Source organism: Pholcus phalangioides, unplaced genomic scaffold, assembly GCF_987345545.1.
Source record: "Pholcus phalangioides strain wild (caught in Gottingen) unplaced genomic scaffold, Ppha-v1.0 ptg000004l_1, whole genome shotgun sequence".
Taxonomy (NCBI): Eukaryota; Metazoa; Arthropoda; class Arachnida; order Araneae; family Pholcidae; genus Pholcus; species Pholcus phalangioides.
In genome coordinates, this window is record NW_028301597.1 from 17,029,841 (window position 1) to 17,046,157 (window position 16,317).

At 35.2% G+C, this 16,317-nt stretch overlaps 1 protein-coding gene across 5 annotated transcripts in view; it reads right to left on the reverse strand.

The window, feature by feature from the left end:
- Positions 1–2,662: 2,662 nt before the first annotated feature.
- LOC149086618 (uncharacterized) overlaps positions 2,663–16,317 on the reverse strand; it is a 29,938-nt gene continuing 16,283 nt past the window's right edge. For all 5 annotated transcript variants that reach the window (XM_089231006.1, XM_089231007.1, XM_089231002.1 and 2 more), the window contains exons 5-8: positions 13,640–13,963; positions 11,701–11,835; positions 11,300–11,566; positions 2,663–3,132 (exon numbers count right to left, since the gene is read on the reverse strand). In XM_089231006.1, the coding sequence (XP_089087132.1) occupies positions 3,082–3,132; positions 11,300–11,566; positions 11,701–11,835; positions 13,640–13,963 (777 nt within the window). In that variant the 3' untranslated portion in view covers positions 2,663–3,081. The remainder of the gene's footprint in view (positions 3,133–11,299; positions 11,567–11,700; positions 11,836–13,639; positions 13,964–16,317) is intronic.

Consider the following 16,317-nt stretch of genomic DNA (forward strand, 5'->3'; position numbering starts at 1 on the left):
AGTTTGTTCCATTAATCGAGGAAAAAATGTCATTGTGGCAATGTATTCAAAGCAGTCAGTTGGAAGCAAAAATAGGTAAGAGGATTTCGGCTAGCGAACGTGATTCCGGAACGAATCGGGCCCGTAACTGGGCTGGGGCAACCGGGGCACTGTTCCAGGGCTCCGAACCAAATGAGGGCTGCCACAAAATGTACATTTATATAATAACCCTTTCAAGGCTTCCCCAGGACCCGATAATGCACGCTACCGTCCTGGAACGAACCATCTGTGTTAGCCGAGGTGTTTCGTGTTCTAGTAGGTGCTGTCATCTGTCTTCGATATTTGAACTGAATATGGTAGATGCTCCCGATTTTTTTAAATACATATATTTTTAATGGAAGTACAAGTCTTGAAACTTTGAGGTTCCGAATAATTCGAGGTGCTTGAAATTTTCACAATTCCTTTTCAAAACCCATCGTTCGCAAACTTGTTATATTTTGTGTAATTTTCTCCGTGAACGCAAGTAATTAATTCCATTAAGAAGTTCTTGATCCCTAGACTAGAGTCTCCAAGCTAGAATTTTACATGGGTCCCTATATAGTAAATTTATAGTGTAAAAAAATAGCATTCACATATCGCACCCCCAATCAGCCACTTTTATGCAGAATCCATGGGTCTTATGCAGAGTCCAAAGGCAATTGTAATAAACTAAGGGCCTTTCACACGGAGCGGATGCGTTTCCGGAAGAAGTTTTAAACAATGATTTACAAATGGAGCCTTTCACACGATGCGGTCAGGAACTCGGAAGTGTACGTCAGGATCCGGATGGCGTCCGCACATGTGAAAACTTGGTGCAGGCTCCGCACAAACATATTTTGTACATTAGGTTAAATGAAGGATATTCACACAACGCGGGTCCAGGTGGTACTAGCCCGGTAGAATGAAGTCAACTTTCATGTTTTGTAGATGGCTGATCGTCAATTGCGTCAACTGACATGCGAAAAAAGTTGAACTTGTCACTGTCCTCCCTAAGCTTGCCATAAATATCCTTAAAAACATCATATGATGGTCTCTGTTCATTAATAGGAACACATACATCTACCCCTCCGTTTCCTTATGTGATAAAGGAGATATGTTATAGCACAACCGTAACTTTCTTTTGCCCATACTTTACAATTTTATACCTAATGTAATAAAATAAAAGTTAAGAAAAACTAAATACACTTTTACCAAACAAAGCTATCCACGTACGGCGTTCACTATGTGGAAACAAAATCGGACTTGATAAGATGCGGGCGAAACGTCCGCAAATCATAGGCTGGGTGGGTGGGGCACGATGTCAATTCACCTATACGTATATGCATTCGATTAGTCTACTTTACCTTTGATGCTGGGGGGGGGGGGGGGGTGTGCAATGTCCCACGTTTTTTAGGCAATTCTTTTATTTCTCACACTGATGAAAAAAAATACCCACCCCTTAAAATTTTGCAAAGGAATGAAATTACTATCCACAGAAATATTTTTTAGCATCAGAAGAGACTGTGCAACTACTTTCTAATTGTGTTTTTGGGTGTCTGTATTAAAAGTTAACATTAATAACTATACAACCCCTTGCAACATGAATGACATACATATATCTGAGGTCTACACGTCATGAATACTTTTTCTAGTTAGAAGTATGCCTCTAGGATCATTGGTTCACCAGTAAAATTGGTTAATAGCTTTGCACCCTCTATATAAGTGTAAATTCTGAAGAAAAAAATTGCAGAGCAATGCAGTTGGATTTAATGAAAAAATATATAAAAATTTTGGGATGTATTTTTACAAATGGCTGCAGTAACAAACATTTAAGCACATGAGAAATTTTGTTTCTACAATAAATGAAGGGTATAAAATTCATAAAACTAAAGGAATTGGTATCGTTTGCAAAAAAGTAATTCTCACGAGGGGGGGGGGATTATTTGTTTTATACAGAAAAGAAATTTAGTTCTAATTTTTGTCGATAGAGAGCAATTCAAGAAAGCAAATCACAGGAAATATGCAAATCAGATTACTATAAAATGGAGAGCGTGGGATTAAAAGCTCATTTCCTGCATCTGGCGCTCGCATAAGGTTTTCATTGTATTGCTAACAATGGTGGATAAAGCACAACTGGTGAGGTTCTACCTCAATAATATAACGAGAGCTCATGTAATGACATAGTAAAGCCAGCAAATGGGTAGAAGAAATAGTTTAGTTAATGGAGCTCTCCAAAATTGCTATTAACAATAAGTGGCTTTGGCACAGACTTTGACCAGTCATGTAAAATTTGATTTTTGTTTACTTAGATGCCTTTTCATGTCACCACTCTTCCCTATTGAACATTACAATAAGCAAGTGATAATGTCTTAGTAAATGAAATAGAAATTTCTCAAGAACTGTTTTGTGAAAAGTTTTTTTTCACTGGCAACTGGGGTTTACATTAATGTATTTGCCATCTGTGGGTGAGTTTATACAATTTTTCTTTTTGCTGCTTTCTTCCTTGATCTGTCAAATTTTTCAAACAACTCATTCCCTTAATTTGCAGCTCTGAGCGACAGTCCAGCTATAAATACATAGCTGACTGAGACAATATTGAAAATATGTGTATGTTGCAAATGAAATAAAATCTGGAATAAACAAAAAAGTGTGAATGCTAAAAAAATTTTACACTTTGTCAACAAAACTTTATTTCACGTACGCCACACAAATTAATCATTCCATTGGCCACAAGAAATGCTAAAGATTCTCATCATCATCAATATAAATCAAATCATATTTTCACGATACATTATGAGAGCGGGAGACTGTGCATAACCTATAGAAACAATCATTCACCAAAAAAATAAAACACTTTCTCAGATTCACTGAATTTTTCCCCCCCTTTCTCGAACTTTGCTATAGAAACTTATTGTCTTTGCCAAAACGGTGTTTGCATAAGTTATGGAAGACATGACCCAATTCATTCTTCATCTGCTTTGCACTATGAAGTCTACAATCGAACACAGACATAGCAGGGGAGGGATACAATGTCTTGCTACTTCCATACTCAACGCATTGGAATGAATGACCTTTTTTTTTTTGTTAGTCATCGAATTTGACTTCTACCCGACAAACTGGACAGGTATGATTAATCTGCAAGATACATGAACACAAATTAAAATCACATAATATACAGTACTTATATGCATGTACAATAGTCGCCACTTATTACAATCACAGATAATGTTATCATTTGGTCTTTGTTATCACCTTTGCAAAGTATGGAAGAGACCTATTTCATAACATAGGAAGAAATTTGTTTCTATTCATAGGATTTCAGTTTGTTATCAATTTTTTATGTTTTTTTATGCATTCTGGAGCAAAATTTTGAACCAGGCTAATTTTTTTTTAAAGTTATCATCAACCTACAGAACAAGGGTGTTCAATCTTCAGGAGAGAGAACTGCTTCACTGATTTGAAAACATGTCACACACCACTTAAGTGATCTAGAACTGTACCACAAGTCTTTTAAGTGCTCCGTAAATGTACTGCAAGCAGCTGGAGTGAGACGCTACTGTGCTGCAGTGGGTACCTTGTGATCTGTAAATTTTTTACAAGTTACTTAAAAGATATAGAAATGTGTCACGGTACACTTAAGTGATCTGAAACATCACTGATCATTTAAGTGAGCTGTAAATGCCATAGGACACTTAAATTCTCTGAAACTGTGCCACAAGTCACTCAAGTTATCTGAAGGGGATAGAACAAAAATAAATATAGAACAGGTAGAGAGTAAATATAGAACAGGTCACTTAAGTAATGAGGAACAACATCAGGGGTCACTTAAGTGATATGAGAATGTGCCACAGGACACTCAAGTGACCTGCAAAAAAAAAAAAAAAATATGCCACTTAGTTCATTTTTAAAAAAGTTAGGTTTATATTGCAAAAATAGTCAGTCATAGTCATGTGCCACATCGAATGACTTTGGGACCGCATTTGTCCCACGAGTCATGGGTTGAGCATGCATGATGTAGAAGGCGAGGACATGTACATGTAACCAGTCCTTTGTTAACAAGCATTTTTGTACTTTGTTCACAATGTCTCAATCTGGTCATAACAGCCACTATGATCCATCCATATATATATCCGTTTCTCTCAATAAAGTGGAGGCAAATGGTTGACTAGATACACATTAGTTCTTTCAAAAAGACTTTCTCAAGGAATCTATGAAACACATTTGAAGGGACATTAAATAGTTCTATTTTATCTCCTCACAATGGCTTAATTAAAAATAGATATCTTAGCTTCAGGGAAAATTTCTCATTTTAGAACAGTATGATAAGTTACTGAAAAGAGTCACAGAATACAGCAACTTGCTTGAACATTTTGCAACTTGTTTTGTTTAGAAACATAAATGAGCTGTCCTGTTTCCTCATATGAAACAGAACGTATGGTCATCTGATTTGTATCCGAGTTTGTTTCAGATACAGTTATCAATCAGATTATTGTTATCAGAAACCTAAAGACCCGATGCCATCACATTATGCGGCGTGCCTTATACCTAATAAGACTATTCTTGCAACTAACCTACTCCAACTTGGAGACTGATATCACGTTATACATCACCATCTCAGAGAAAACTGAAAAATGCAAATAAACTTGCCCAACGCTTTCTGTGACTCATGATTTTTGGTAACAGAAGATAGACTGGATTTGCTGACATACCGATGAATAAGTCAGCAATAAAAACCAATATCTATAAGTGGGGTTCTCACTCTTTCCATCTGTGTGGTGCCCCCTTTCCCTAATCAACACTTATCTGTGGCTCCCCAGAGAGTTTAACAAATGATCTCTTCGAAAAACCTTTGTCAGCGCCATTGCTCTGAAGCACACAGTTTGAGAACCCCTGATCTATGGTATGTCATAAAAAAGAACTGATTTTAATTAGTACAAAATCCCATGCTTTTAAAAAAAATTAATATGCACCAAGTAGCTAAAAAAAAATGCAACATGTTACAGGCCTCAAACAAAGTATTTTTTAAAAGTATGTTTTTTCACTTTGCTTAGGTGCTGATTCCTAGACTCAAAAAATCTGTTGTTTGTCATGTGATGGGAGACATTCTGCTGCCGAAAAAAACGTCATACAAATCAAAGGGAAACTGGATTTTTAGGGTGACTATATGACCTTTTTTTTCTTGGGACATTCCCATATTTTCCTGTAATTTTGGTCCTTCCAACTTTTTTTTCATAAAAATTTTGTATTCACATTCTTTTCCACGTTTTCAACAAAGCCTACTTGAATTTTTATTCTTCACTGAAATCAAGCTGATTATTATGACTGAATAATAATAAATCTTACATATTTGTCACTAATTTTTTTTTCTTTTTTTTCACGAATTCTTATCTACTTTGATTTCTCACCATTGGCAGGTTGTTTTTTTTTAGAGATCTTAGCAATAATAGGAAACTTTGGAATCATATTTGACAACTGACTATTTTTCTCAAGAAAATATTGGGAGTTTTTAATAAATATGAAAAATTGAAAGACTCCGGTTTCCAACCAGATTTTGATAAAGCTACACAATCAGAAGCATTGGCACCTATGTGTTGGGCTGAACTGGGTCAAAAAAACTGTTAAGTAAAATAAAATAAAAAGTTAGTCATTGAACTTAGACTGCTGAAACTGGCTGGCAAAGCATTACAGGCATTATTCAGACAATTGGATCACTAAAACTTTTCTATCCTCCTTAGAACTTCTTTCTTCCCAAATCAAATTAAATTTATAGCAAGAGATTTAAATTAAACTTTAAACGAAATTGTAAGCTTTGTGTTCTTCAAAAGGAGAAGTTAATAGGTTAAATGGCATTGAGAACAATGTATCAGTTTAAGAGCTCTAGAATGCTTTCAGAAAGTAGATGGAAATAAAAATGCAAATATACATTATTGCTAGTTTAGGAATTATTTTGAGAAAAAAGAAATATGAAACTTCGCTGAATAAATACACTCACAATGGTGGAAAGAGAAGAGATTATGTTGTTTGTGGAAGTGCCAATTGTTTTACATGAAAAAGTCTATTTCATGTTTACCCTGTGATCCATTCAATCATATTGAGGTTTAAAAAAAATTCTCCAATTCAATCACAGATGTCTTCATGAAGAACAGTTTGGGAACCACTGGCTTAATGTAATTTATTTATAAGTAATGAAATAGATATTTTCTCTAGAAACAAGTGTTAGCCAAGATTCTGATACAAGTTTTCTAAATCAGTGTTTTCAATCTTTTTACACCTGCAGACTAGCAGAAATGTGGGAAATATTTTGCAGTCCGGCGAAATATAGATAAAAACAATTTTCAGACAGGCAAAAGATTAAGGATTAAGAAATTATGGACCAGCAAAACTAAATACGGAAAAATAATTTATAGATAGCAAAAGATAAAGTATAAAGGAGGAAGAATTTATAGATTAGCCGAACAGAAAAATAACAAATTTAGAGACAGTATTTCATGTTTTATGCATGGAATTATATTGGGGCTACATAGATTGGACAATTTTTTTTTTTTTGCAAACCAGCAGACAATGCCCATGGACGGTGCCGGTCTGTGGACCAGCAGTTGAAGAACACTGTCCTACATAATAAATAACTTTCTCCCTGTGCTCTTATAAGTATGAATACTACAAAAGTAGTCTCTTCTGACATTTAGAACATAATTTAGCTAAAAAATACAAATTTTGAGAAAATAAGAACTTTTTGAGCTATTGAAAAACACAAATAATCATACGATTAATTCAAAATACAGGGCGATTCAGAAAGAAATCAGATTTTTAAATTATATATATATTTTTTAATTAAAAACACAGTATTACTAAGCAATACAATCAATGATGTTAGTGTTTTTTATAAAGCTCTTTTGATTAAGTAGAATGGCGTATACAGTAGACTCTGAATTATCTGGCCTAATGTGGAGAAAGGGCAGGCCAAATAACAGAAAAGATGGATAGGTCAGAGTTCTATAAATACAGTCCCCCCCCCCCCCCAAAGCAGATGTTTTGCTATGTTCTGCAACGGAACTTCAGCTGACTGAAAATGTTCTGCAGCAAAAATTCTCATACACATAATAGCGTTTTTCTACACTTTTCTTAAAATTCTTCCAGACTGTTCTGCAACAGCACTGGTTGTTCTGCGACGTACGTCACACATTTCGGCACATTCTGCTTTGGGGCAGTCCTCTCTACCCAGCTGGTAACAAAAAAAATTTCATACGAAAGCCCGCTCTTATTCACATTTTCTGACCTCAAAGTACAGACAAGTATTGAATAAATGCTTGTTACGCACTTCTGAGCTTTTCCGTTTTAAAAATTTACTACAGAAAAAAGGAGTTCAAGAATAAAAATATTGCACATATTTCAAGATTAACTTTCGAATGTCTTAACTTAATTGCCAGAAACAAAATCATATGCACCATATAGCTTTTTTTACGGATCCCTGTGAGATCATTTTCATTTACTATTACAGTAGACTCTCGATAATACAAGGTAGAGAGAGAGAGAGATGGGACAGAGACCACCTCAGATAATCAAAAAACTCAAATTATCCAAAAAACAACTAAAAAAATACTTTCAATTTTTGTTTTACTGAAAATAAAAGACAAGCAAAAGCAATATCAGCATAATTACTGTATTTTTATTCTTGAATAACATATAGATTCATAGAATGTGTTTAAAAAAGTGAAGAATGTGAAAGGGTGCAAAGATGAGGAAGTAATTGAGAAGAGCTGGGAATGGGATTGATAGTGAACGACACTGAGATGCTGAAAGCTTTCAACTGCCTTTCCAATGATTTTACGCAAGCAATTTGAGGAAAATACCATTGTCATTGTCCACATAGTTTTAATTTTAGCTGGTCAAAATCAGTTTTATTCCATTATTTCTTAATGAATAGTTTATCATAGAGCTGCCATAGTATCATGCCACCCTCTTCTCGCAACAGGCACAACTAGTAGAGAGCAAGATATTGGGAAAAGGGGTCTAGTGCCCCGGGCATAGAGTTTACTGTTTTTCCATTCCAAATTAGAGGGAGGGAGGCACCAAAATAGACTCTGGCCTATGGTGACAGAGCAAATTTTTGTTTCTTGTTGCAGCTCTAACAGCAGGGTCTACAACTACTAGCCCATTTAAATTCACCTAATTATCACTTGATTATCTCATTATTTATTGATTATTATAATAAAATAAACATAATAGTAGAAACATTTCAAATTATTACTAAATCCACTTCAAGACGATGTTTGACTACATCAGGATAGCTAAAACCCAGGCCCGTCATTTAGGGCCCCCCCCCCCCCAGCTTTTGAAAATACACTAAAAATGGTACATATATATATACATTGTGTATACAATATGTCCATTCAAGAAAGTCTGATATTTTATTACACAAGTTACCCATTACAGAGCTGAGAACTTTTTTTTTTTTTTTTTTTTTTTTAACCGAGCACAACTCAGGTCTATCGCCATAGGCAATTTTCTACCTAGTGAGTTGTGCCGGAAGTGTAAGTGTGTGTACCTAACAGTCTGAGTGCGTATCTAGTGTTGTGTATGATTTTTCAGTGCTGCCATCTATATCTCAGAAGTGAAGTGAGTGATGTGTAGTGACTGAATATTTGTACTGTTTGTAGGTCTGTTGCTCTCTGTGGCGAGACATTTTAACGGGGAGATCGGCTCGCATTTGCGCCTCGAAGTTGGGAACCACAGAAAACCAACTTCAGCCGACCACCACTGTGGCGACGGTGGGGCTCGAACCCGGGTCCCCGCGATGCGAGTCCGTCACTATGACCACTCGACCACCACAGCGGCCAGAGCTGAGAACTGCTTAGTCCCTCTCAAACTGAAATTACTGCACAATACATACATACTATGTAGTATTTCTGGGGAAAAAAATTATAAGGAAGTTCGGCTCTTGGAAGGAAAAAAATAGAGGGGGGGGGGGTCTCTCAAGAAGTGAGGAAAATCGAAAACTTTGAGTGACTCCGATTATCTGGAAATATTAATTTTTTGGGATCAGATTTTCGAGACTCGTGCAGTGGTTATCAACATTTTTTGAATGGTGGAACCTTTTTTGATGTATAATTTCTATGGCAGAGTCCCGTAGGCCTATTTTTTCATTAATTTATCCATTACTGATTTATTTTTACTATCTAAAAATCATTATATTCTTTTTCAAATTCACTCTTTCTTTTCGAGTGGCAGCAGAGCCCCTGGAAAGTGCACATGGAGCCCCAAGGGCTCTGCGGAGCACCGGTTGAAAACCACTGCTCTAGTGTATTGCATGAAGGACACATTTAGTGTTGTGAAATTGTAATTTACTCCTTCAAATTTTTGATATGAAAATTATAAAAAACAACACATTTTGGATTTAATGGGGAGGCAGAATTGGCCTTCACTATCTTTGGTGTCTTGACCTTCACGAAAGAGGATCCACTACATCTAAAAGGTTGGAAAACACTTCTATACAATACAAGTACACACACTTTCAGTGAACAAAACATTGTAAAATGTGGCTGTTCTTAGAAAATTACTTAAACTTATTTTATGTTCATTGGTAAATGATTGCACAAATGTGAAAAGGTAATATTTAAATTTTATTAATGTATTATTGTTTTAAAACTAGGCCTGATGGTACATACAAAGGTCAATAGTTGACAGTCTATTGCAGTTAGCAGAAAACTGTGTTCTTCTGTTTGCATTATGTCAGTCAGTAATCATATCATCATTATTTGTGTCTCTCAGTATACTGTTTGGCATGCGTTGAGGTAACAAATGTGAGGAAACAAAACCTTAGAAATCATATAAATTACCTAGGATAATAAGGACCAAAACCTAGCAGTGAGTTAAATATTACAGCGGCTATAGAATTCTGCTTTCATTTGAAAGAGGCTATGAAAGATGGTGGCAGACAATTTTAGCATTTGACTTCCATTAGAACACGTTTTTATAAGAATTTTTATATCACCTTGGTATTATACATATAAGTAAGGGAAGTCATATTGAATATTTGTAAGAAAACTGTAATATCCCCTTTATATTTATGCATGTTTATCAATTTACATTAATTTAAAAAATATATACAGTAAAACATTGGTGAGTTGTCACGCTAATAAGTCATCCCTCGTTTAAGTCGTCATTTTAGTTCGGTCTTGTCTGGCTTCTGTAGATAACAATGTTATTAAACCCTTGGTTACTTGTCACTAATCTCAGTAACTTGTCACTATGGGAAAGTTGGGGAGAGGAATGGATGATTTCTATGGTTTCCTTCGAAGAAAAAGCTTGATACAACACTATTGAATGTTCAAAAGTGACCACAAAAGCCTTATATACCGAAACGGAACAGCTCAAACAAAGATAGTGGAGCAGAGGAAGTTAATTTTTCGACTAAAAAGATAGAAGTTCTTGAAACATTTGGGGGACTGTTTGAGCTAGACATAATTATCAATTTAAACAAAATATCTTTGTTGATAAACTCTCTATATTTTTTTTCCAGTTGAGAAGGCTCTCTAATATATGTTTTGCCCTGCCCAGAGACCCCCCTCCCCCAAGTCAAAATTTGGTCCAGTGTTCGAAATTAGTAGCATATTCATATAGTTCATGTAGTAGTTCATATTTGTAGCATGAAACTACTTATAAAAAATTCAAATCACTGAAATGGTGTCATGCACACATAAAACTAATGTGCATTAAACTGTGTTGTAGAGAAATGCTAACAATTCTAACATTTGCTCTGATTAGTGTAAATAAAAAAAAAATACTGGTATAAATCCAAAATTTACCAGTGTATTTAACTATGATAGTGAGTTGAATACTAAAATGTTTAAAAAGTTAAAAAATTGTTTTGTCTTTTATTATCTATAAATTTTATTAACATTGTAGTTCTAATTCATATTTTCACAATGATAATATTCATATTATCACAATGGTGTATTATTTTAAATTTATAATAATATTTTAAATTTATAAACATTGAAACTGACGGCACTCCGTTTAAGTTGTCACTCCGCTTAAACCATCATAATTTCTGGATAACTTGACTTATCGAGGTTTTACTGTATATCATTTTGAAACCAGAGGTCAATCATTTCTTAATCACCCTGTACTGTACTTAGGTTCTTATTAGACATCAAAACATGCACATTTCAAAAATTCAATGGATAAACCAATTTACAGTATTTATATTCCTTAAAAAGTACCATAGAAGAACATGGGAGCAGGGAGTTTTTCGAAATATAACTCTGTAAACATAAAATTAGAATAGTCACACAAGACTTACTTTTAGCCAAGGATCTATGCAAGGAGTATGAAATTCGTGAAAACATGGCAGTATTCGTAGCACATCACCGTTTTCATAGTCACACAGGCAAACCTGACATTCCTTATTGAGATCTGTTCTTTTGTGAACAATTTCGTCACAAGCTTGACTCGTTGAGGCACCTGATCCACCACTGTAAAACTTCCTAGTTGGAAGTCTATTGATTTCAGCTTTATGGAGACCTCTCGGTATGACATCTCCAACTGCTTCTGTGAGGTTCATCAAAGTCTTCATGGAGCAGAAACACAATCAAATAATTCACATAATTAGAAACTAGTATACAATTATTTAGTGCAGCAGTACATGAACTATGAGTGCTAAAACTCCAACTAGTATCAAACTCATATGATAATCTATTTTACCTCATAATCTGTCTCGTCATGAGAATAGGTTGGACCCAACCCCAATACTCTAGCAAATTGCCACATCCATGGATCACCAACACTGTGAGTGAATTGGAAACTTCTGGCATTTCTTCTCCGTCTAACAGCATCTGGCTAAAATTATAAAACAAGTGAAGTCAAGATGATGTAACCAAAAAAGATGACACACCATGTTTAAGATAAATTAACATTTATGGGAATGCACATTGAATAAAATTTGTAAGCACTTGAATGACGTTAAGACACACACTCAAACTGCACAGTCAGCAGAACTGTAAAAATTCTAACTCTATAAACTTGCAATGATTTGCATTTTGTTTTATGTGATCACACATGAAATGACCAGATTTACCCAGAAATATGTGAAGACACTGACTATATGATTATAAACTGAACAAATGGTGGTTCTATTTTGCCCCCTCCACACACACGCATATTATGGGATTATGCATAATCTTCAGCAAACAGAACAAACCTTACCCTCCGAGAGTTCTAGAAAAACTAATTCTACATTGTGCACTGCCTCAAGATCATCGATAAAGCCTTGGATGGGGTCACCAAAAGAATCCTCAATTCTGCTTGGAGAAAACTGTGGGTTGATTGCATCATTTAACTTTGCAGGGTTAGCTCATGAACAGAAGACACTATTTGCCGAAGATATTATGTCCTTGGGGAAAACACCAGACAGGTGGCAAATTAGGATAACATTCAAGAGCTAGTGGAGGATCATTACCATGAGTTGACACAGATGGACTGATGGATCTTCATTGCGTGCAAAAGCTTATGAATGGAACTCGTCTGAGAAAGAGAGAAATGAAAAGGAATCCTTTATTTCAAATGAAATTAGATCGGATGTGCAAAATAGGGCAAGTCATGAAAAATGTTATAGAAAAGTACCACCCAAGTAAAAGTATAGCAATTTGTTAGCAATGAATCTATCCAACCACAAAATTTCTCATACTTTCACACAGTCTAAAACAAGGTAAAAATAAGCATTGCATTGGTTTCTTTTTCAAAAACTCACAGAAAAAAATGGTGAGCCAGCAAATAACAATTAATCTTCCATTGTTTAGAGTGGGTAATTTGCAAAATTATGTTGTATGTTTACTTTATGGCGTTATTGTATTATTTATTATTGCATTATTGATTACGTTCAATTTGTATCAGTTATTTCATGCGAATAAATAATGACGGAATGAATTATATGAGTTTCGATTATGTCAGATGGAGAAATTTGATTTGATATACGAGTGATTTCAATTACAAGCATGTCGGGGGAACAAATTGTGCTTGCAAAGCAAAGTTTCACTGTACTTATATTTGCACTTTCCATTGTATTGTTCGATAACTAAGTTGAAACAAAGTCTAACAGATCTGATCTTGTGTAAAATGTTTCCCACAAATTGAGCGCCCTCAGCACCTATTTGAAAAAGTCTTTCTGAAGAGAGCAGAAAGACCATCAACATGATACAAAACATCAAAATTCAAGCATTTATTGTCTTCACTTCAAAATATGGAAGACAGATGGCAACAGCAGCAAGAACACCAAAAACAAGGACAACAATGACAATGTGTGTTAGGAGCCCACACCTATACCCAGAACACTCATTGTGGTGTGTACCGATTTGTTAGAAATTCTGCAGAGAATGTGTATGAGGTGCATGTGGCAATTACTACTACTACTACTACTGTCAAATAGTAGCATTAACCAAGTTCCACTAGGTACAGTTGAATCCTGATTTAACAAATCAGAAAAAAATCAACAATTTTGTTTGTTAAAGAGAGGAAATCACTAATAGGTAAAGATGTTCTCAATCTAAAACTATCAAAAAGTAATTTTTTGAAAAAAATTGATGTGTGAGGGTTTCATTATAAGGTGAAGATATATTGTTTAGTAAAATTCAATTGCAAAAGTCACCATGCTTGATGGCATGCCAGTTCTTCCTCTTCGCATGCGTCTGGAACTTGAAGGATGAGTGACTTGCATAATTCCAGGAACAGGTGGTGGTGGTTGTGGCAGATTTATCATTGGAACCCTGGGTCCTACATAATTATGGTCCATCCTATCAGGTCCTACAAAGTTGTGATCTACGCCACTGTGTTCTGCAGAATATGGACTTTCAGGAGGAGGGAATGGAACTGTTACCAGTGTATGCGGTAGATCGATAGCAGGACTGTCAGCATCACTTTCAGGCATATGCAGGAATGTTGGAAGTGCATTTGCCTCAGCATCAAATTCAGCCTGAAAAATATATTCTCTATTAATACAAAATTCTCTATTAATATTTCCAATACTGAAAATTTAATAAGTTTCACTGATTAAATAAAAATCAAAGATTCAATATTTTCTATGGAAGATAATTTGAAGAATATAGTTGTCATGCAACTTTCTTCCCGTTTCTAAAACAAAATATCTACCATATAGCTATTGTGACTCCATAATAAATATTTCTAAAAAAACTCAGAACCCGAAGCCATATCACTAGCTAGACTGTCCAGGAATTGCAGTAGATAGACCCAGCCAGAGGCATATGCAGGGAGGGGGATGTAAGTGGGCTTGTGCCACCCCAAGCCAACCAAAAATTAAAAGAAAAAAATTAATATGTGAAAAAATTAAAAAATTTTGGAAGAAAATCTCTTTTATATAGTATTTCAACCAATTTCTGTTAATTCAAATGCTTTTCGAAGGGTGCTAACAAAGTTTCTCTAGAAAAAATTTTGTGGCCCCTTCCAAAAAATGCTACAAACATCCCTGGACTTATCTAAAGTTTCACTATAAGTACAGTCAATTTGTGAAGTCAAACTGTGATACCACAAATATCTATTTAAGTCAGTTTTCACTTGTTCCAGAACTTTTCCGGTATTTTACTGTTAAAATTTCCCATTAACTCAAAGTTTTCGGGAATGAGAGAAATTTTAAAAATAGTACTTGGCAATATAGGATTTAGCATTTAACAATAGAATTCAGTAGATTCATTTGTCTGCTTGAAAAAAGTGAATGACTTTCTCACAGAAGGACGAAAAAATAGCACTTTTCAACAGAAAATAATCTTGTATAAACTTTATTTAATTTGTTTCATTTATATGCATATCCTGTCTTTATCCGTTTCCATAATACAGTATGAACATCTATAGTTTATTTCTAAATCTTCTCATTCAATAATTGAATACGATTCAATCAGAATAACTTATCTTTTTGATACTTTTGATACACTTTTCTTCGCGTTCTCCTAAAGTCATTCTTCTGCTTTTTCGAGGCTTAGCTCGTCCTGGACTGGAGTATGCTGTAAGGTTTTGGAGACCATACCTACAGAGGGACATAGACTTGATTGAAGGGGTGCAGAGAAGAGCTACGCGTGTCCTTATTGGCACACAGGGCTTGAGTTATGAAGAGAGACTTCATTTTTTGAATATGTTTACATTGGATGAACGCAGGTGTCGAGGAGATATGATCGAAGTGTTCAAAATTTTCAATGGGATGGATAGGATGGACCATGAACTTTTAGTACACCGCCAATCGACTGCTTTTACAAGGGGACACCAGTATCGATTGGTGAGGGACAATGCAAGGTTATGGTGTCGCAGGGAATTTTTCTCTAATAGGGTTGTTAATAAATGGAATAGCTTACCCCCGGAGGTAGTAATTTGTAACACAATTGGCACGTTTAAAAAGAAACACGATAAACAGGTTGGGGTAAATCGAGAAGCTCTATCCATTCTTAGAATAAGACAACCATAAGTATTCTTTATGGGCGTTGTATAATATTTTATCATGTGTATATATTGTTTATAATTTGCGTTAATTGCATTTTTAATTGAGTTGCTGTATTTTTGAAATATATGACATCCATATTTTTATGGGCATCTTTTTATCAGCCACCTCACTGCGCATTTTGCCTGTTGTGGCGTTGTATTTGTATTTCTTTATCTCCAGTAGTTTGACATGTTTTACCAAAAACAATATTCGTAAATAACACTGTAAAGATTTCAAAATCTAACTTTACCTCACTCTGAAATTGAAATTACCAATAAATTGAAGATTTTTGTCTGCCACTACATGATTTATGAAGATTTGACCGATTTCATACCTTGCTCTGCACACACGCTCTCTATAACCCACTACTATTTCACCAAACACTAACTCTGGCCATATCGCTATATTACAATTTACTGCCATTAACGAGTTGGGTTAGAAATGAAGGTGCCATGTATCGGTGGTCACCTCAAGCTTGTTAAGGAAAATATCTATATTCTTTCCCCGGATTGAACCTGAGACCTGACAGCAACCTTCACTGTGGTAGACAAGCATCTTACCACACCAGCTGGGCTCAAGCTCCCTAACTGATGTTTGTCCTTACCACCTACCTGGCTGCAAAGAAATTCTGGCAAGAACAACCCTCACATCTAATTATACAGTAAAACTTTATTTACCTCAGTTTTTATCAAACGAGCCATTTACTAACTGAAGCATGTAGCAAGAGTAAGACCAAATTCGAACAGTCGTGTTCCTTCCTTTCAGCATAAAGCACAACTGGTAAGAAGAAACCAGTCGAATAGATGTGATTTGAAAATATTTTTTACATAACTATTACATTT